The sequence below is a fragment of the Artemia sp. Qi Xiang Cuo genome, chromosome 19 (genome assembly GCF_049724085.1).
Source record: "Artemia sp. Qi Xiang Cuo chromosome 19, ASM4972408v1, whole genome shotgun sequence".
In the NCBI taxonomy this organism is placed as follows: Eukaryota; Metazoa; Arthropoda; class Branchiopoda; order Anostraca; family Artemiidae; genus Artemia; species Artemia sp. Qi Xiang Cuo.
In genome coordinates this window covers 19,250,868-19,272,194 of record NC_142812.1, presented here as the reverse complement: position 1 = coordinate 19,272,194, position 21,327 = coordinate 19,250,868, and the positions used below count along the sequence as shown (strand labels likewise).

Genomic DNA, 21,327 nt, shown 5'->3' with positions numbered 1-21,327 from the left:
ATAAGAACTTAAAACTTATTAAATTGTGATGACTTATTTAAATTTAGAAACACAGAAAAAATACGTTAAGTTACCTTACGCCATGTCTTGTTCAGTAAGTGTCCATTACTTAACGCAGGGAGACTTCATATAAAAAACTTTCAGAAACTTTTATTTCGGTTTGGGTGGATCATGTTAATTTACTGCCCATTTTTTACAGTTTGAGGAGGCTAAACACAAAGGCGATAGACACTTTTTCAAGCGTCTATCGCCCCTCTGACGATAGACGCTTGACAGTTGCTTTATTTTATTAAATTGACGTAAACTAGGTCATACACTATATTAGACTTTATTTCTTCTGACGATAGACGCTTGACAGTTGCTTTATGTTATTAAATTGACGTAAACTAGGTCATACACTATATTAGACTTTATTTCTTCTGACGATAGGCGCTTGACAGTTGCTTTATGTTATTAAATTGACGTAAACTAGATCATACACTATATTAGACTTTATTTCTTCTGACGATAGACGCTTGACAGTTGCTTTATGTTATTAAATTGACGTAAACTAGGTCATACACTATATTAGACTTTATTTCTTCTGACGATAGACGCTTGACAGTTGCTTGATGTTATTAAATTGACGTAAACTAGGTCATACACTATATTAGACTTTATTTCTTCTGACGATAGACGCTTGCCAGTTGCTTTATGTTATTAAATTGACGTAAACTAGGTCATACACTATATTAGACTTTATTTTTTCTGACGATAGGCGCTTGACAGTTGCTTTATGTTACTAAATTGACGTAAACTAGATCATACACTATATTAGACTTTATTTCTTCTGACGATAGACGCTTGACAGTTGCTTTATGTTATTAAATTGACGTAAACTAGGTCATACACTATATTAGACTTTATTTCTTCTGACGATAGACGCTTGACAGTTGCTTTATGTTATTAAATTGACGTAAACTAGATCATACACTATATTAGACTTTATTTCTTCTGACGATAGACGCTTGACAGTTGCTTTATGTTATTACGAGCGTTGCTTTATGTTATTAAATTAACGTAAACTAGGTCATACACTATATTAGACTTTATTTCTTCTGACGATAGGCGCTTGACAGTTGCTTTATGTTATTAAATTGACGTAAACTAGGTCATACACTATATTAGACTTTATTTCTTCTGACGATAGTCGCTTGACAGTTGCTTTATGTTATTAAATTGACGAAAACTAGATCATACACTATATTAGACTTTATTTCTTCTGACGATAGACGCTTGACAGTTGCTTTATGTTATAAAATTGACGTAAACTAGGTCATACACTATATTAGACTTTATTTCTTCTGACGATAGGCGCTTGACAGTTGCTTTATGTTACTAAATTGACGTAAACTAGATCATACACTATATTAGACTTTATTTCTTCTGACGATAGACGCTTGACAGTTGCTTTATGTTATTAAATTGACGTAAACTAGGTCATACACTATATTAGACTTTATTTCTTCTGACGATAGGCGCTTGACAGTTGCTTTATGTTACTAAATTGACGTAAACTAGATCATACACTATATTAGACTTTATTTCTTCTGACGATAGACGCTTGACAGTTGCTTTATGTTATTAAATTGACGTAAACTAGGTCATACACTATATTAGACTTTATTTCTTCTGACGATAGGCGCTTGACAGTTGCTTTATGTTACTAAATTGACGTAAACTAGATCATACACTATATTAGACTTTATTTCTTCTGACGATAGACGCTTGGCAGTTGCTTTATGTTATTAAATTGACGTAAACTAGGTCATACACAATATTAGACTTTATTTCTTCTGACGATAGACGCTTGACAGTTGCTTTATGTTACTAAATTGACGTAAACTAGGTCATGCACTATATTAGACTTTATTTTTTCTGACGATAGACGCTTGACAGTTGCTTTATGTTATTAAATTAACGTAAACTATGTCATACACTATATATTTCTATCCACCTACTTTTTTTCATGGGCACGGGTTAAATCCCTGGCGTGGTCAGTTATTTGGGTTTGGGACACGGGTCAGTGGTGTGACTCTGTAAGCTTAGCAAGAGTCGACCCAGCTCTAAATGGGTACCTGGAGAAATCTGGGCAAGGTAAGCAGTAAGGGTGTGCGAAAGCACAGGATGGCTGTCCCCCAGCCCCCCATTGCACTTCCTGGCTGAAGAGCCACGAAACGAAGATCATCACCACCGGTTTGGACCTTAAGGGTCTAGTGCCGTCATTCTTCCTTTTTTTAACCTACTTTTTTCGAATTTGTGGCCTCTTGCAAAAAATAATTGGATTAAATGCCAATTAACTTATATTTACTTATGCATGTTGCATATGGGGATTTATTTTTCACTCGTTGCTTATGGGGGACTTACCATCCTTTGCAATATTAAAAAAAAAATAAAAAATTGGGGTTCATAAAAATCCTCATTGACATAATGGAGCTTATTAGCCATATTTTTTTAACTTCTCAGATATTATTTTTTTTACATAATTAATTCAGGTCTAACGAGAAAATTCTACGAATATATCCACTAGCACAAAAACACTAATAAGAATAACATTAAAATATTTGAGTAATTTCTACAAGAATTCATCACTTACATTTTGCCAATCTTAGAAAATCGTCCTCAAAAACGTCCGCAAACGTAGCAAAACAGTTTTGTTACACTTCTAAGTAATTCCACTTTAAAAATTAGCACTTGAGAGTTAATAGATACACAATTTCTCATCCAATGGCAGAAACTCTCGCTGTTCGAGTAATCTAAGCCAGAGAGCCAGTTAGGAGCCAAAAGTGATCTGAATTTTGAATTTGAAGCCAGAGATCTTGGAACAATATTATCCTCATGACAGGCAGGGAAAATTTCATTCGGAGGTATATTTAACCCCCCCCTCCCCCCAACCTTCTGTTTCCCCTCACTTCTGGCAAATTTTCGATCATTGCTGCCTCGTCCTTGCTTGTTTCGACATAAGACAATTGCATATTTCCCGTGTAAACAGTCCAGTCAGGAAGAGGATAACAATCAAACGAGTATTACGGAGGAGTTTATAGGCTAATGACGGTACCGCGAACTTCAAAGCTCTCCTTCCAACTTTATCTCTTGTCAAGTTAACGCACAGATGTTACTATCCTTCTTTTTGCAGTTGGGAGGAGACTCTTGCCTAAATTATATTTTTGACATTGTAGAACCTCTCTCTCCATCCTGAAACTTCGTAATGGGCTTAACTATTCACCTTCTCGCACGTAAAGAAGCTTTGGAAGAGTTGCAAAATTTTTCGCATATTTACAAATCTGTTTCAAAGTCATTCGTTGCTTTGAATATGCCTCCATCAGCTTCCATTCGCTGTAAACCACGGAACTGCACTGTTTGCCGAGATATCCGCCACAGAGCATAAACTTGAAAAGACTAGGGAATCTATAGTCTCGGAAATAACTCGGCAAGTTACTGCTAAAATTGGAAATACGGCTGAGGTTAACAGTTTAAAAGACTTGGCTGAAGTTGTTATCAATGAGACTTACAAGTCTTTTTTATGGAATTTAATACAGTCCTCGACCGGATTGAACGTGAGTTGAAAACATATAAATTGCCTTGACAATCGTGTGGAAAAGCTCTAAGTGAAACTAGAAGATATTACTTAAAAAAATATGCTAGATTGCCTAATGTTTAATGTCGTCAAAGATGGGCCTTCGTGGTATTTTGGAAAACAATATATCTAGTGTTATCGGTTTTCGATTGAATGAACTTCTGATGATAAAGAACGAGTGTTTCTTTCTCAAGAAGTTCATTCGATTGAATGAACTTCTGGTTTCTGGTGATAAAGTGGTCCCAGTGATGGTAAAGTTCAGCAGTAAAGAAACCGCAAGAAAGATTTTTGCGAGTAAGGCAAGGCTATCTGGGACTGGTATTTTGCTGTGTGAATCCCTCATCATAAGACTTCGCGTGAATCCCTCATCAAAAGACTAAACGCAGCTAGAAATCGGTTGGGTGTTAAATACGTATGGACCGATCGTGGAAACACACTTGTGAAACTTCCGGGTGAACCGTCTGCAATAAAAATTAGATGTCTTGAAGAATGCGTGTAGTATTTTGTACTTTTCCTTCTTTGAATTTTTGCGTTCGTTCAAATGTCTGTTTGTTTGTTTATTAGTTCTCGTCCCGTTTATATTTGTTCATCTCTACTTCTTCTTTTTTGTATCCTTTTTTGTGGTTATTATTTATTTGTTTTCTTTAAACAAGTTTTTTTTCTGTTTATAAATATTGTCTTGCATGAGTCTGGAGAAAGTATGTTTAAAGGTTATTGTCGTTGTCCATATTTAGTTATAAGGGTTAATGCTACTTCACCGTTTCATTAAACCGACTGTCACCTCTAGAAAGAAACCTGCTTGATGTTGAACGACTAATGATAACTTGATTGATTTAACATTTTTTTTAAATTTAAATAGTAATTATGTAACAGATTTTGGGTGTGCTAAGAGGACTGAGGGGCTCTCGGTGCTTCAGCTAAATACTCAAGGGCTTATCTCTTCCTTCGATCAACTTGAAACTCTGATGGATGATTTGCAGCCAGATATTGTGGGTCTGTGTGAGACTTTTTTGGATGGTTGTAATGATTAGCTTTTTGATTTGCCTGTTTTTTTTTGTTTTTTTTTTAACGACTGAACCGGCTTCAGGTAGGAAAGGGAGGTCTTGCTCTTTATGTGTCTGATAAATTTCCATATTCCATTCGTAGAGATCTTTCTCGAAATGTAGAAGGAGTTTTTGAATATCTGTTTGTTGAAACTTCAGTCTCAGGAAATAAGTTTGTTATTTGTGAAGTTTATCGTGCTCCAAGCGCTTCTATTCCTGCTTTCTTGAATATTCTTAATAAAAAGTGGAATCGGCCCAAAATCAGCCATATGATAGGGTCGTCATGGGTGATTTTAACTTAAATCTTTTGGATGATTCTTCTGTGTGTAAAGATTTTCTCGTTGTAATGCTTTCTCACGGTATGCTGCCAGTGACACTTGTACCTACTAGAGTAACTGAAACAACAGCCACTCTAATTACTAATATTTTTTCTTCTTTACCAATTCTTAGTAGCTCTGTCTTGGTAAGCGACATTTCAGATCAATTTCCTATTATTTCTAAGTTAGCCCTTCCTGAGCCTCTGTCTACCAGAACTGCAGCCCAAACAAGTTTTTCTTATCACACCTCCAAAAAGAACCTGCACATTTTAAAATAATGTTTGTCTCAACAAGTGTGGGATGATTCTGGATGTATACCAGATTTTAATATGCGTTTCGATTTGTTTTATTATCTAGTGAAGTCGGCAATACTTCAAACCTGTAACCCCGTATCTTTGCGCAGTCAGCAAAGAAAACCAGAGCCTTTAAACCCTTGGATTACTCCCAGGTTATTCAAGAGCAGGAGAAGAACGAATTATCTTTGGAAAAAGTAGAAAGCTTCTTCTTTAGTTCGTCACCTGAATGAATATAAGAGTTACAGGAGCGTGTTTAAATCAATTATTCGCAGTTCTAAGTCCGATTTTTATTCTAGGAAGTTCTTTGATTGTGGAAAAGATATTAGGAAAAGATGGAAACTTATTAATTCAATTCTTAAGCCTGGCCATCTCAAATCAGCTTTTCCAGAAATGTCGTTGAAAGTCAACCAGCGTCTTATTTCTCTACTCTTGGGATAACCACTGTAACAACTACTTTTCAAGCACCTGCTGATCCAGATTACAAGTCCTATTCAGGATCGGCTTGTCTAAAGTCAATGGAGATTGAGCCCGTAAATGAGTTCAAAATTTGTAGGATTGTCTCTTTCATACAAGGTACTTTGTCATCAGGCCCAGACAATATTCCTACTAAGAGTACCAAGTTCATTTTACCAGCAATTGTCTTGCCCTTAACTGAGCTTGTTCAAGGTTCTTTTGATGTTGGTATTTTCCTATCTTCACTCAACAGGGCCAGAGCAATAGTCTTATTTAAAGAAGGATCAAGGAGTGATCCTTTAAACTAAAGACCAATATCTCTCCTGTCAGTGTTCAGCGAGATTTTTGAAAAGGCCGTGTTTTCTAGACTCAAAAGCTTCCTTGATGCAAAACAGTTTCTTGATAATTTTCAATTTGGGTTTCGTACCAGTCACTCGACTGAGTATGCTTGTGCTTCGCTCCTTAGTTTTATTCACCCAGCCTTAGACTCTGGTTTAATCCCAGCTGCTCTTTTTTTGGACGTAAAGAAGGCGTTTGACGCCTTAATACATGACATTCTTCTAGTAACACTCGTTCACATTGGAGTACGTCGAATCGCTCGCTCTAGGAGAATCGCTCGCTCTTGGCTCCTTTCGTATCTGTTGGACAGGAAGATTTTTATTGGCGAGAACCAAGGATTGAATGTCCTCTAGCCAGTGCGAATCCCCATGCTGGAATAATAATCACGTGGGCTATTAAAAAGTATGGATCCAAAAAGGATGAAAGGTCGAAGAATATTGAACCTAAATCAGTTAGTGAGGCTCAGAATGTTATTGCTCCAGTTTCAAAGGAGTATGTTCAAAATAAAAAAAGAAACTAAAGCTGACAGTGGTACTCTAACTGACAAAAGCAAAGATAATGGCGCAAGTACTATATCCCCTTCGGTAGAAGAAACAGTTGAGGCCGTCATCCGCAAAACCGTCATCCGCAAATGGTGAAAGTAACAAACATAAGTTGTTCATAAGTCGTTTTAACAAAAAAATGCAAATAGAAGCGGAACCTAATGCAAATATTGAAAATATAAAGACGGAAAAACAGGTTCAGTTAGGAAAACCCAAGGATGAACTACTTCTAATTATTAATGGCGAACAGCTTGAAAATGACGACACAATATCGGATTCTGATTGCCAAAGTTTATTTTTGATAACAACAGACATTGATCTTTTTGAAGATATTATTGACCTGTTTAAGTATAAAAAGAAAACATAGTACCAAGATATGAGCATAGCAAACTCACCTGAACATAACAGTATCAAAAATCTACAGGGTAAAGTGTCAGAGGCAGCGCTATAGCGTTGTCTATAGTAAAGGCCATGCGACTCCAATGTTTTAATATTATTTTTTTTCTCCGAGGCACTTCATATGGAAGGGGTAGTCGTATAAACTTCAAAGGGGACTCATTTAATTCGGAATCGAGAGTTCTATTGCCCTTTTTAAGAGTCAAAAGTGATCTGAGGGCAACTAGCCCCCCCACACCTCTTTTCCCCAAATATACCCGATAAAAATTTGAAGTAGCCATTTTGTTTGAAGATAGTTCAAAGATCACATAACAAAAACTGCGGGGTAGACACAAGCCCCCAGGGCAAGGGTGTAGGCGTTGTAAGGTATGCCCTTAGGGCATATATGGTTCTTGTGGAAGTGATGCTCGTATATACTTCAGAGACAGCTAATTTGTTTGGAAAGTGATAGTTCTTGTTCACTTCTTAAGATTCAAAAGAAATCGGAGGTCAATTAGTGCCCCCTCCCTAACACCCTTTTCCCCAATAGCATCAGATAAAAATTTTGAGATAACCATTTTATGAAAAATAATTCAAAGTTCAGATAACAAAACTCCGATGTCGACACAACCCCCCAGGGCCCGGGGGCAGGCGCTGTAAGTTATGCCCTTTGGGCATATAAGGTTCTTACGGAAGGAATACTCGTATAAACTTCAAAGAGGGCTCATTTCATTGGAAATTGAAAGTTCTAGTTCAATTTTTATAGGTCAAAAGTGATTAAATCAGTTAGTGAGGCTCAGAATGTTAATGCTCTAGTCTCAAAGGAGTATGTTCAAAATAAAAAAAAAAGAAACTAAAGCTGACAGTGGTACTCTAACTGACAAAAGCAAAGATAATGGCGCAAGTACTATATCCCCTTCGGTAGAAGAAACAGTTGAGGCCGTCATCCGCATATGACTGGGTCCAAATGCTAGCTAATCCAACCTGCGGATGATTTTGTTCTACAAGAACGAGTTAAATATACGCTGGTCCATTTTTTTGTTTTTTTGTCTGCATTAGAATATTTGAAATAATTAATTTCATTTTCATTACTGTAACAGTTTTTTGCTTTTTTTTGTTTCTCCGATAGAAGAGAGGACTAACCCTTGTCAATGAGGGCTCATCCTTTAATTTCAATGCTAAATTTGACAAGGTGTTATATTCCCCCCACCCCCTAGATTTTTCTCCCCACCTATATTTCACAAAATAACTTTGTTTTGATTTTGTCATCGGAAAATTCTCTTTTTTGGTGCTCTCAGTGAAAAAAAAAAAATCGAAGAAAAGCCCCCGTCAAGATTTTGAAAAATACATTTGCCCCAGCCCCTCCCCTCCCCAAATTTTCATGAATTAATGCCACTGCTATGGGTTGAGGTTTGCTCATTATTAGGTTGCACTAAATAGCACAGCGAAAACTTAATTTCGAAGGGGTCAATAAATAGATTTTGCAGAAGTCCTTTGCAGAAGAGGTCAATAAGTATACTTTGCAGAAGAGGTCAACAAGTAAACTTTGCAGAAGTCCTTTGCAGAAGAGGTCAATATGTAGACTTTGCAAAAGAGGTCAACAAGTACACTTGGCAGAAGTCCTTTGCGGAAGAGGTCAATAAGTAGACTTTGCAGAAGAGGTCAATAAGTAGACTTTGCAGAATTCCTTTGCAGAAGAGGTCAATAAGTAAACTTTGCAGAAGAGGTCAATCAGTAGACTTTGCAGAAGAGGTCAATAAGTAAACTTTGCAGAATTCCTTTGCAGAAGAGGTCAATAAGTAGACTTTGCAGAAGAGGTCAATAAGTAGACTTTGCAGAAGTCCTTTGCAGAAGAGGTCAATAAGTAAACTTTGCAGAAGAGGTCAATAAGTAGACTTTGTAGAAGAGGTCAATAAATAGACTTTGCAGAATTCCTTTGCAGAAGAGGTTAATAAGTAAACTTTGCGGAAGAGGTCAATAAGTAGACTTTGCAGAAGAGGTCAATAAATAGACTTTGCAGAATTCCTTTGCAGAAGAGGTCAATAAGTAAACTTTGCAGAAGAGGTCAATCAGTAGACTTTGCAGAAGAGGTCAATAAGTAAACTTTGCAGAATTCCTTTGCAGAAGAGGTCAATAAGTAGACTTTGCAGAAGAGGTCAATAATTAGACTTTGCAGAAGTCCTTTGCAGAAGAGGTCAATAAGTAAACTTTGCAGAAGAGGTCAATAAGTAGACTTTGTAGAAGAGGTCAATAAATAGACTTTGCAGAATTCCTTTGCAGAAGAGGTTAATAAGTAAACTTTGCAGAAGAGGTCAATAAGTAGACTTTGCAGAAGAGGTCAATAAATAGACTTTGCAGAATTCCTTTGCAGAAGAGGTCAATAAGTAAACTTTGCAGAAGAGGTCAATCAGTAGACTTTTAAGAACTCCTTTGCAGAAGAGGTCAATAAGTAAACTTTACAGAAGTCCTTTGCAGAAGAGGTCAATAAGCAGACTTTGCAGAAGAGGTCAATAAATAGACTTTGCAGAAGTCCTTTGCAGAAGAGGTCAATAAGTAAACTTTGCGGAAGAGGTCAATAAGTAGACTTTGCAGAAGAGGTCAATAAATAGACTTTGCAGAATTCCTTTGCAGAAGAGGTCAATAAGTAAACTTTGCAGAAGAGGTCAATAGGTAGACTTTGCAGAAGAGGTCAATAAATAGACTTTGCAGAATTCCTTTGCAGAAGAGGTCAATAAGTAAACTTTGCAGAAGAGGTCAATCAGTAGACTTTTAAGAACTCCTTTGCAGAAGAGGTCAATAAGTAAACTTTACAGAAGTCCTTTGCAGAAGAGGTCAATAAGCAGACTTTGCAGAAGAGGTCAATAAATAGACTTTGCAGAAGTCCTTTGCAGAAGAGGTCAATAAGTAAACTTTGCTGAAGAGGTCAATAAGTAGACTTTGCAGAAGAGGTCAATAAATAGACTTTGCAGAATTCCTTTGCAGAAGAGGTCAATAAGTAGACTTTGAAGAAGAGGTCAACAAGTCGACTTTGCCGAAGTCCTTGCACTCTAGGTGCGCCATAAACGACCACGGTACTCATCTTCTCCCAAAATTCAATGTCTCTTAATTTACTTCAGACAGAAAAAGCATAATAAAACAAAAATAATTGCCGTTTACTACAAATCAACCAGAAACAAACAATTATAAAAAAGAAACCTAAATTAATAATCTATGGACTAGTCACAAGCAACTCAAAGTCGAACTTTAAAACCTGGCCAAATACACGTGGGTTTTCTTCACCGTCAAAAGTGATTCGACAGTCTAATTTTAACCGGTTATCTAAACAATACGTTCCTGGCATCGAAGCACACAACGTCCAATTTAATTCGGTTATAGACCTTGGTTGGAGTGTTCTCCTTGTTTGAGAGGTCCCCACCCAAGAAAAAGGGGTCATTGCTTCCGGATGGTAAAGCTGATTCCGAGGAGGCAGCCTAAAAAAAATGTAACTTAACAGAAAAAAGAATTTACGTTACACAAGCTAAGTTTCTATGATTAAATTTACACAAAGGTAAGCTATTTATATATTATTATTAAAAGTTATCATACTTTTAATAATTTAAAAAAATATATAATATTGTTAAAATATTTACCCCCATCACCCTAATGATCAAATTACCCTGAATTACTATATATGCCCTAAATTTTCCAAGCGTCACTATTTCCTTCAGATTGATGCAACTGTCTATCAAAATCGTTAAAGATTCATTGCATATATACAATTCAGAAATACATATTTGACCATTAGGGGGGGAGGGGTAAAGTTAATTTACGACGTAAACGAATGTTATATTTTGATTCAAGATGACATTCTGATCCAAAACACATATCTATTTCTTAGTTATCTCAATTGTCAGTTAATCTGAAAAAAAAAGCTCCCCAAAAAGTACCCATTCTTTTAACCTAAGGCTCAATTCGGCTCGCTTTGTTCGTTTAACTATCTCAACTATTAAACTCATCAAGTTTTCAAATTACTGGTCATATAATATAAAAGTCAAAAACTCTTAGAACAGGCATGGCAGCCTCACTTACCAACATAAAACTACATGATATCATGTGCAATGAAACTACATGTGCATACTACTACTACATACTACATACTACTTACTACTACATACTACTACTACTACATACTATTACTACATACTATTACATACTACTACTACTACATACTACTACATACTACATACTACTACTACTACATACTACTACATACTATTACTACATACTACTACATACTACATACTACTACTACTACATACTACTACATACTATTACTACATACTACTACATACTATTACTACATACTACTACATACTATTACTACATACTACTACATACTATTACTACATACTACATACTACTAATACTACATACTATTACTACATACTATTACTACATACTACTACATACTATTACTACATACTATTACTACATACTACTACTACATACTATTACTACATACTACTACATACTATTACTACATACTACTACATACTACATACTACTACTACTACATACTACTACATGTGCATAATAATACAAACTACATGATATCAAGTCGTAATTTTTGTTTCATAAAATTTAAATAACCATTGTCAAACTCAAATGATAATCTAGTTCAGTCGTTTGTTGACCAATTATCTGGCGGGGGGGGGAGGTGTGGGAGATTCTAAAGAGTAAATCAAAATATTGGCATTAATGTAAATGATAAATGTGCCCTCGCCAGTCGGGTGGGGAGGGCAAAGTCTATACGCCAATTTGGTATCTGAGTTCACAGACTTAAAAGTGAACATCACCCAACAACCCTGCCCTCCTCTTTGTGGCAGATCCTGAATTACAAAAGGAGGTGGAAAGAGAAACTTCCTAAAAGTTTGATTACCTTTATTTTGCTTGAAAGATTGGCATAAATATAAGTGAATAATTCCACAAAGCTAGGGGGTAGGACCACCCTCTGGTACACACTACCACCTTCTCTCACAGAGGGAGGGTAATTTTTGTCAATATCTCCATTGAGTCAAAAATTACTACTTATCTTCATAAAACGAACAGATTAATCATCAATCTTTGCTTGATTAAATATATACTTATTTATTGTGTCTTTACCACAACATTAGATTAAAGAGGCAATAGGAAATGATTGGCAACTATGCTCAACAGAAAAAAAAGAATGAAAGAAACACAAAAAAATAGAACCAAAAGCAGGAGAGAAAATAAAGAGAAAGAGGAAAAGGAACATACCGAGGATCCATAGCTGCGACTCTGACGTCTACTTCTTTTCTAAACGAATTGAAAACTACTATCTTGACGGGCACTAAGCAAAGCCTGTAAAAATTTAAGAATACTAATCAGCAAGGTGGAGAATTAGAGGGACAATAATTACAAAAGCAGTTCCAATCAGGGACATACGAAGGGAAAAACCTTGAGACCCCACCCCAAATCCTAATCTGTGGGTACTTCTTATTACTAATTCTTCTTTATTACGCCCCCCCCCCCAAAAAAAAACAATCATCCGTAAGAACCTTATTTCAATTTAAGTGAAGTTCATATGTTGTATTAAAGCCACAAGGGCTATAATTTAAACTTGGCGGTAGACAGAAACCTTTACCGCTAGAGGCCTGGACTTCATTCAAAGTATTGTTAATGAGCCAAAGTACAGATAGCTATCTGTACTTTAGCCCCCTATTTCCCAATTGTCCTCCTCTTCCCCGAGTTTCAATGATCCTGTTCAATTAGAAATACTATGAGAACCAAATATCAGTCAAAGGTCTTTGATATTTTTTTCATATGATTAGAAAAATGAGCACCAGCTGTGGTAGATAATCGAATGGAAGTCATCTTATCATGGATCTTTTCATGGGCTCAATTCAAGTATCTTGAATTCAATTCAAGTATCAATTCAGTATCAATTAATCTGTGGGTACTTCTTATTACTAATTCTTCTTTATTACGCCCCCCCCCCCCCAAAAAAAAACAATCATCCGTAAGAACCTTATTTCAATATTATAAAATCGAACAATTAGTCTTTGCAAAAGGTAGCCAAGCCATGATCCGTCCCATACCTTCAAAACAAATTTTCTCTTGCAAGAAAATCAAAATTCTTAAAAGTAAAATGAAAAAAAAAACATTCTGACATTACAATGACATCCTAAAATGTGAAAAATTTTTTTTTTGTGATTCAATTTTTTGATTATTTTTCATCTTTAATGGATCAGAATTGATTTCAAGAATTAGCAGGGTTTTAGGATTTTCTAGCAATAATTACAAGTAACTGCATGATTAAATAAATATTGAATAATCAAAAACATTATTTTTTAACATTTTCATGATAAATCAGTACAAATATATCAAGTCAGAAAAAGTCACTATGCAATTCAGTATACAAGTATGTTATATAAAGGTCATTTAATCTCAAAGTGGGCCAGTTAAAAGACATAAATCTCAGTAAAGCAATATTCAGTCAACCTTGCTGGAATTTCAAACTTGTTGTATTTTCAGCTAATTTGATTTTCTGTGCAAAACGTACAATGAACTGCGCAAGGGGAAGTACATTAAAACTCAGCAGCTGCAGCTATCCATAAAAAAAAAATATTTTTTCATTTTTTTTTTCAATTAATTGAAAAAAAGCGTTCATCTAACAAATAAAAAATAAATAAATACAAAAAAAAACACACATTAAGAAGCTTTAGACAAAGAAGACATAAAAAATTTGAAATATAAATGAACGCTATATTGAATAATATTGAAATATAATTATATTATATTGTATAATATAATATAATTAATTATTGTATATTGTATATTGTATTATATAATATAATTAATTATATTATATTATATAATATTGAAATATAAATATATTATATTGAATAATATTGAAATATAATTTGAACGCTATGAAAAAGCGTTCATCTAACAAATAAAAACTAAATAAATACAAAAAAAACACACATTAAGAAGCTTAAGACAAAGAAGACATAAAAAATTTGAAATATAAATACATTCAGAAGTTTTCCGATCTAAATTTCGGGACAAAGTTATTATTGATCGTCTATATATCAATAACAACTATCATTTATTTAGTTCAATTAATTAATTCATTCATTAATTTTACCCATTAGCTGAATTAATTATTTAGATTACTTTATAAAATTGAACAAAATAATAGTTTAGTTAATAATAATAACTATTATTAATAACCAGGACAAATTATTTCAGGACAACATTATTAAAAAATTTACATTTTCTGGAAGCTGAATAAGTATCCTTGTTAAGAAAATAAAAATTAAAAATTCAGTGTAATGTATCATCAAAAGGCGTAGTTATCAGACAGGCTGTTTTGAATAGAATTTGCTGCATTTTTGCACGAAAGAAATGATCAAAGGTAGCTCAAAGACCTACAGGACCTATAGGGAAGACAATACTCCTTTTAACTCACATTAAGTCCATATCCTCCCAACACTATAGTGGCATGGCCTGTATAGTGTTATACTATACAGGCTTTAGTATAAGAACTAGAATAGGAGATTCCCAACTACTGCCAACAAACCCTTGGGGGTTTTCTTAGCAGTTGCAGCAAAAATGATCTGTATTTTTTTTGTCAAATAAAATTATCTATCTATCTTACAGAATTGACTAAAGCCTAAAAAATTCAGATTATTTTATGGTGACTTATAAGTGAGTATAACATACTCATAATATAGTACTCAGTACTCAGTGGGTACGACGTACTCATAGTGGGTATAACGTACTCATCATAACGTACTCGAATACTCATAAGTAACGTCCTTATCATTTGATGAGAGAGGTGAAGCACTTTTTCTCAAATGATTTTATGAGATTTCTTTATTTTTCTTTCGTTCACCCATTCTTCTTTATAGTTGTAATGCGTGGGTGCGTTTTTAACCAGCCTTTGTTCCCTTAGAAGTTTACAAAATGCAATATGTGTTGTAACTGGAGATGAACATGAAATCTCTGTTCGACATAGATATGATGAAATGAAAATATTACCAGTTTATAGTCTACTCTGTTTTTATAATGCTGTTTTATGTTTAAATTTACACACATGTTATTACCTGAGTGTTTTAGTGAAATATTTCCATCATTCCCCGAATGATGCTGGTTCGGCGACCCACTGTTTCTCTACATTAAATAAAAAAAACTTTTTCACAAAATAAATTTTTGCTTCCAATTTTTTACCCAATTTTCTTCTTCTTTTTTTTTTATTTGACACTCGCTATTGCTACAACTGCAAACTGAGGTCTGAGACATTAAACGATCAAGTACTCAATTTTTCTTAATTTGTTAATAATAACCAACTCAAAAAATCCGATTCCATTTTCAGCGTTCTTGGCACTTAAATTATTCCCAATTGTCTTCTGGGTAATATCTCACGGCCTTCCTGTTGAAGAACTGGCAACACGACTGTGCCCAAGGGGGAGGCTTAGGGGGGTATGACCCCCCCCCCTCCCCAATGTTTGTCTGACTCGTAAAAACGTAACAAAAATGGATATAAACAAATCTTATATGCGTTTCTTGAGTTTTTTTTGTCATCAGTATACATATACTGATATTTAGTAATCAAAATGATAATATTATTTGATTTATTAAAGTTATAAAGTAAAAAAATTTATACATTTTCAGTAAAGTACAAATTATATTCTTGCCTTGGGAAGGCATAGGGGTTTTGAGCCCTACTCGTGTTAATTTCTGCTCGTTTTGAGTTTGACTCGGTTATTTATTGTAATTTCTGTAATTTTTTGGGTTTCATTTATTTATCGATGCTGATTTGTGTACTTTCAAGCTTGGTAGATTATTTGATTTTATTTTTGCTCATTTTGGTTTAATGGAGTTCTTTACTTTTCTTTGAAAAACTTATTTTGTGGAAAAGGTTTTTTAAATTATTTTCTGTTTATCATATATTGACATAGTCTTTTCAGGGAAAAAGGAGATGATTCTTTAAATCTCCTTATTTTTTAAAACGTTATGATTTGGCCTATTGTTTGTTTACAGGAGAAAATTTTTCTGCAATTTTTAACAACCTACACCCATTTAAAAATATAGACACAAATAGTAGTGTTTAATTTAGTTTCATACCTCCTCTAGTTGACCTGAAATAGAAAACATGATACAATTCGCAAAAAAATCTGTTTACTTTCTTTGATAGCTTGGATACGCTTATGCTATTTCGACTTGTTTAAATTTTAAGCGCAAAAGCAGCCTAAAAAGTCTGAATGTAATATCCACAATCGTTCTAGAGATACTGCTGAGATGCCTTATTGAAAATAGACATTCAAACTGTCCATTTTGAATCAATCTCAAGACGACATTTAACTTTTGAACTTAATGGGCCAATGGGAGGGTGGGCTTGGGAGGGAGATTAGTTGCCCTCCAGTAACTTTCGACTATTAAAAAGGGCATTAACCCTTTCTATTTTCAATAGAATGAGCCTTTTTCGAAGTTCCTACGACAACTCCTTCGATATGAAGCGCTCTGGTAAAAAAAAATAATAATACATTGTTCCCACATCGATCTTTACTATAAAATGTCAAGCCTTCCAATCACTTTCGACTATTAAAAAGGGCACAAGCCCTTTCAATTTCCAATCGAATGAGCCCTTTTTGAGTTTCTACGACAACGCTTTCCATAAACACCTTATATGCCCCGAGGGCATAATTTATAACCCTTTCCCTGAGGACTGTGGGAAGGGGGTTGTCATCCTCAAAGACCTAATTTCCAAAACTTTCAACTATGTTAAACAAAATGGCTATCTCAAAATTTTCATTGAATGTGTTTGAAAAAAAGCTCGGAGTGAGAGGGGGATTAGTTGCCCTCCAACCACTTTCGACTATTAAAAAGAGCACTATCCCTTTGAATTTCCAGTCGAATGAGCCCTTTTTCAAGTTTCTACGACTAAGCTTTCAATAAAAACCTTTTATGCCCCCAGGACATAACTTATAACCTTTACCCGGAGGGCTGTGGGGGAGTGTCATCCTCAAAGATATCCGGACCTTTCAACTATTTTGAACAAAACGGCTATCTCAAAATTTTCATTGGATGGGTTGGGATAAATGGCGGGCGTGGAAGGGATGTTAGTTGCCTTCTAATCACTTTCGACTACTAAAAAGGACACTAGCCATTTCAATTTACAATCAAATAAGCCCTTTTTGAAGTTTCTACGACAACGCTTTCTATAGAATCCTTATATGCCCCAGAGCATAACTTACAACCCTTGCCCTGAGGACTGTAGGGGGGTTGTAATCCTCAAATACGTTATTTCTAGAACTTTCAACTACGTTGAACAAAATGGCTATCTCAAAATTTTAATTGGACGTGTTTGGGAAAAGCTGGGCGGGAGAGGGGGGGTTAGTTGCCCACCAATCACTTTCGACTATTAAAAAGGGCACTAACCCTTTGAATTCCCAATCGAATGAGCCCTTTCTGAAGTTTATACGACAAAGCTTTCTATAAAAACCTTATATGCCCCCGGGGCATAACTTACAACCCTTACCCCAAGGGATGTGGGGGAGTATCCTCCTCAAAGACATAATTTCTACCAGGAAACGAAGACTAAGTCACTAAGGTTAGGAATAATTGAAGATGAAAAGATGACTTTGTGTAACGAAAGGATTGATCAGGTGGGCAGCTTCGCTTACCTTGGTAGTATTATTAGTAAAGACGGAGCAGTGAAGATGTTAAAAGTAAAATAGCCAAGGCTCACAGTTAAAAAAAAAGTTTGGAAGAATAGGAAGATAAGTCTGCAAACCCAGATTAGAATATTAGAAGCTACAGTGATGACAGTGGGCAAATATGGCTCTGAAGCTAGGGCGCTCCGAAAAGCGGATGAAGATTTACTAGATGTTTTCCAGAGAAATTGTATACGGATTGTTCTGAGTACCCAACTAAATGACCGTATATCATGCAGTAGGATCTACAAAAAATGAGGTTCAATCCCGCTTTCTAGGGCTATAATGAAAGATAAGTTGAGATGACTAGGGCTCGTTCTGCGGATGAAGGATGACAGATTGCCGAAGGTTATTCTTTTCGGCCAACCATCTAGGGCTAAACGGAAAGCAGGTCATCCTCGTCTGGGGAGGGAGGACGTCATAAAGAAAGACTTAAAGGAAATAGGAACCTCCTGGGAGGGGGTAAAAAGGGAGGCTTTGAATAGATTGGGATGGAGGAGGAGCGTGTGTAGCTGTGTTGGCTTCTGGTGTCTTGGTGCTGCGGTGAGTTGTTAGTAGTAGTAGTAGTGGACGAGGGTATTCTCGTCCCGTTTATATATTTTTTCATCTCTACTTCTTGTTTTTTGTATCTTTTTTTATTATTATTTGTTTGTTTTCGTTAAAAAAGTTTTTTTCTTGCTTTATTTCGATTTTGTCGGTTTTTTTTTCGGTTTATAAATATTTTCTTGTTTGAGCGTGGAGGAAGTATGTTCTTAACATTAATTTTCAAACCTAGTCTAGCAGCCTGAACTTGCAAAACCCCTAAAAGTTCATTTATTTTGCTCAGACTTTCATCTAGGATGCATAAATCATCAGAATAATCTAAGCCCAGGAGAGATTTTCCTCCCCATTTGATTCCGTGGTCTCCTATTGCATTTCCTGTGCTCCTTAAGATAAAATCCATCAAAATGATTCATATATAAGGGGATAGAACAAAACCCTACTTAACTTCTGATTTAATACAAAACCAGCAGCTAACCTCATTTCCTACCCTAGTGTTATTCTCGTACATAGCAATAATCACTTTAATGTATTTGTCTGGTATATCATAGAATGATAAGACCTTTGCTAAAGCTCTTCTATCAACAGAATTGAATACGTGCTTATAATCTATAGATAATCTATAATCTATAGAGCTGAGGACTAAAGATGTTTTACAACTCAGGCACTTCTCAATTATTAACCCAAGAGTGAAAATTTGGTCGATACATCCTCTACCTTTTCTACAACCGCACTGTTCTTCCCTTAAAGCTTTGTCTACAGCATCTCTCAGTCTAAAAAGTATCATATTACTAAATAATTTGCTACCTAGAGAGACCAGACTAATGCCTCGATAATTATCACACTCACTCTTATCACCTTTCTTATACGTTGTTTTAAGTAAGGTTTTCCTAAAATCGTTACGTACTTCCCCTTTTTCAAAAATCATATTCGTAAGCTTCAGTAACTTATTTCTAACCTCAGAGCCACCATATTTAAGAAACTCATTTACCACACTATCAGCACATGGAGCAATTTACGGGAATTCTCAAAAGAAGAAAATTTACATCTTTAGAAAATTTCCAGAAAATTCACATATTTAGCGATGCTATATTTATAATGGTGGACTTCAGATCAGGCACCTGACTGTTGCTAAACACCGTGAAAAAATAGAGTTCCAAGCTCTTTTTCTTGCTCATAATCATCAATTTTCACCTCATGCTTTGCTACTCGGTTCTCTAAATTTTCAATTAGCCTTAAAGATTCTTTATAGATACCAATAATTGTTCAAGCTTGAGATTAAATTCAAGAAACACTAACGAATATATTTCGCTCACAATATTCTCAACAGAATTTTTGAGTAGTTGGTCCTTATCACACTTATCCTCAACTAGTTTCAAATTGTCCTCATCATTGACTCTTTTGTTTTTATAACTTCTTCCTCAGTTGCGACGATCCTTGCGAGTATATTAAAGGTAGACGGCTCAGAAAACATTTCTTTTCGCGATACGTCACTTTCGGAAGTTTTATTTTATTAGTATCCGGGTTTTGCATGACCTCTTTACATACATTTCCAGCATTCTTTTCATTTTTCTTGAAAGCGTTACGGTGATTATCCTCATAGGGAATGAGACTGTTCTCTGTAACTCATGCTTCAGTGTGGTCTCCATATAACAATACTAGGCAGTTATAAATTCCCTTTTTATCCTTTGTTACTTGAATAATACGCACGGGCCATAGCATTCTCTGTAACTCATGCTTCAGTGTGGTCTCCATATAACAATACTAGGCAGCTATAAATTCCTTTTTTATCCTTTGTTACTTGAATAATACGCACGGGCCATAGCGGGCCATAGCATTCTCTGTAACTCATGCTTCAGTGTGGTCTCCATATAACAATACTAGGCAGTTATAAATTCCCTTTTTATCCTTTGTTACTTGAATAATACGCACGGGCCATAGCGGGCCATAGCATTCTATGTAACTCATGCTTCAGTGTGGTCTCCATATAACAATACTAGGCAGTTATAAATTCCCTTTTTATCCTTTGTTACTTGAATAATACGCACGGGCCATAGCGGGCCATAGCTTTCTCTGTAACTCGGGCTTCAGTGTGGTCTCCATATAACAATACTAGGCAGTTATAAATTGCCTTTTTATCCTTTGTTACTTGAATAATACGCACGGGCCATAGCATTCTCTGTAACTCGGGCTTCAGTGTGGTCTCCATATAACAATACTAGGCAGTTATAAATTGCCTTTTTATCCTTTGTTACTTGAATAATACGCACGGGCCATAGCGGAAAGCCCTTGAAATTGGCACTCGCAAGCTAAAATTGCTTAAATTTTGACATTTTTAAACTACGACGACAATATAAAATCAACTTATCTTTAAGCGGGCAGGCCCAAGGCAGAAGTGGCAATCAGGAATCCTCGCATTGTAAATCCAAATCAGCCCAAATGTCTTATTTCACTTGTGTTCACAAGTGTCCATTAATTTGTACAGACGCTACAACAAGTTCAACAAGAAACTAGTTTTTCTTAGTAATAACTCTTTCAGTACGAGATGTTAAAGGAACAACTGTTCGTTAACATCGGAACATTGCAATTGCCCCCCCTAAAAATTTGCGTGAGACCTTTAATAGGGAAAAAAAAATGCGAATTTGACCTTAAAAGAAGAATAAATGAGAACATCAATGAAACTGATAACAAAACGGTGGGTGACCAATATAACACCATTATACGTATCATTTGGGGTCATTTTTTCGTATAAGGTCCAAAAGAATAATTTTTAACCCAAACTATTAGTCTTCGATGGGTTTTAGCTTTACACTTTTTTGATAATTTTTTATATGGATTTGATTGAAATCTCTGCTTTGACCACTTTTCCTCTGAAGCATCGTTTCTGGGGTCGGTTTGCGGATGACGTTATTTCTGTATGGGACCATGGAGAAATGTCACCAAAGATTATCTTGTCGTGTCACAAAGATTTTATTTTTCACGTTCACCTTACAACTAGAAGATAATCGTCAACTGCCTTTCCTGGACAATTCAATTTTCTAAAGTCTTTCATTCTCTAGATTTCTATTCATAGAAATCCCACATA

At 35.3% G+C, this 21,327-nt stretch overlaps 1 protein-coding gene across 1 annotated transcript in view; it reads right to left on the bottom strand.

Moving 5' to 3' along the window:
- Positions 1-10,118: 10,118 nt before the first annotated feature.
- The window catches only part of l(3)76BDm (trafficking protein particle complex subunit 8 homolog l(3)76BDm), a 183,895-nt gene continuing 172,686 nt past the window's right edge, over positions 10,119-21,327 (bottom strand). Inside the window, exons 21-22 of the mRNA XM_089104758.1 lie at positions 12,259-12,342; positions 10,119-10,451 (exon numbers count right to left, since the gene is read on the bottom strand). Of these exons, the coding sequence (XP_088960884.1) occupies positions 10,190-10,451; positions 12,259-12,342 (346 nt within the window). The 3' untranslated portion in view covers positions 10,119-10,189. The remainder of the gene's footprint in view (positions 10,452-12,258; positions 12,343-21,327) is intronic.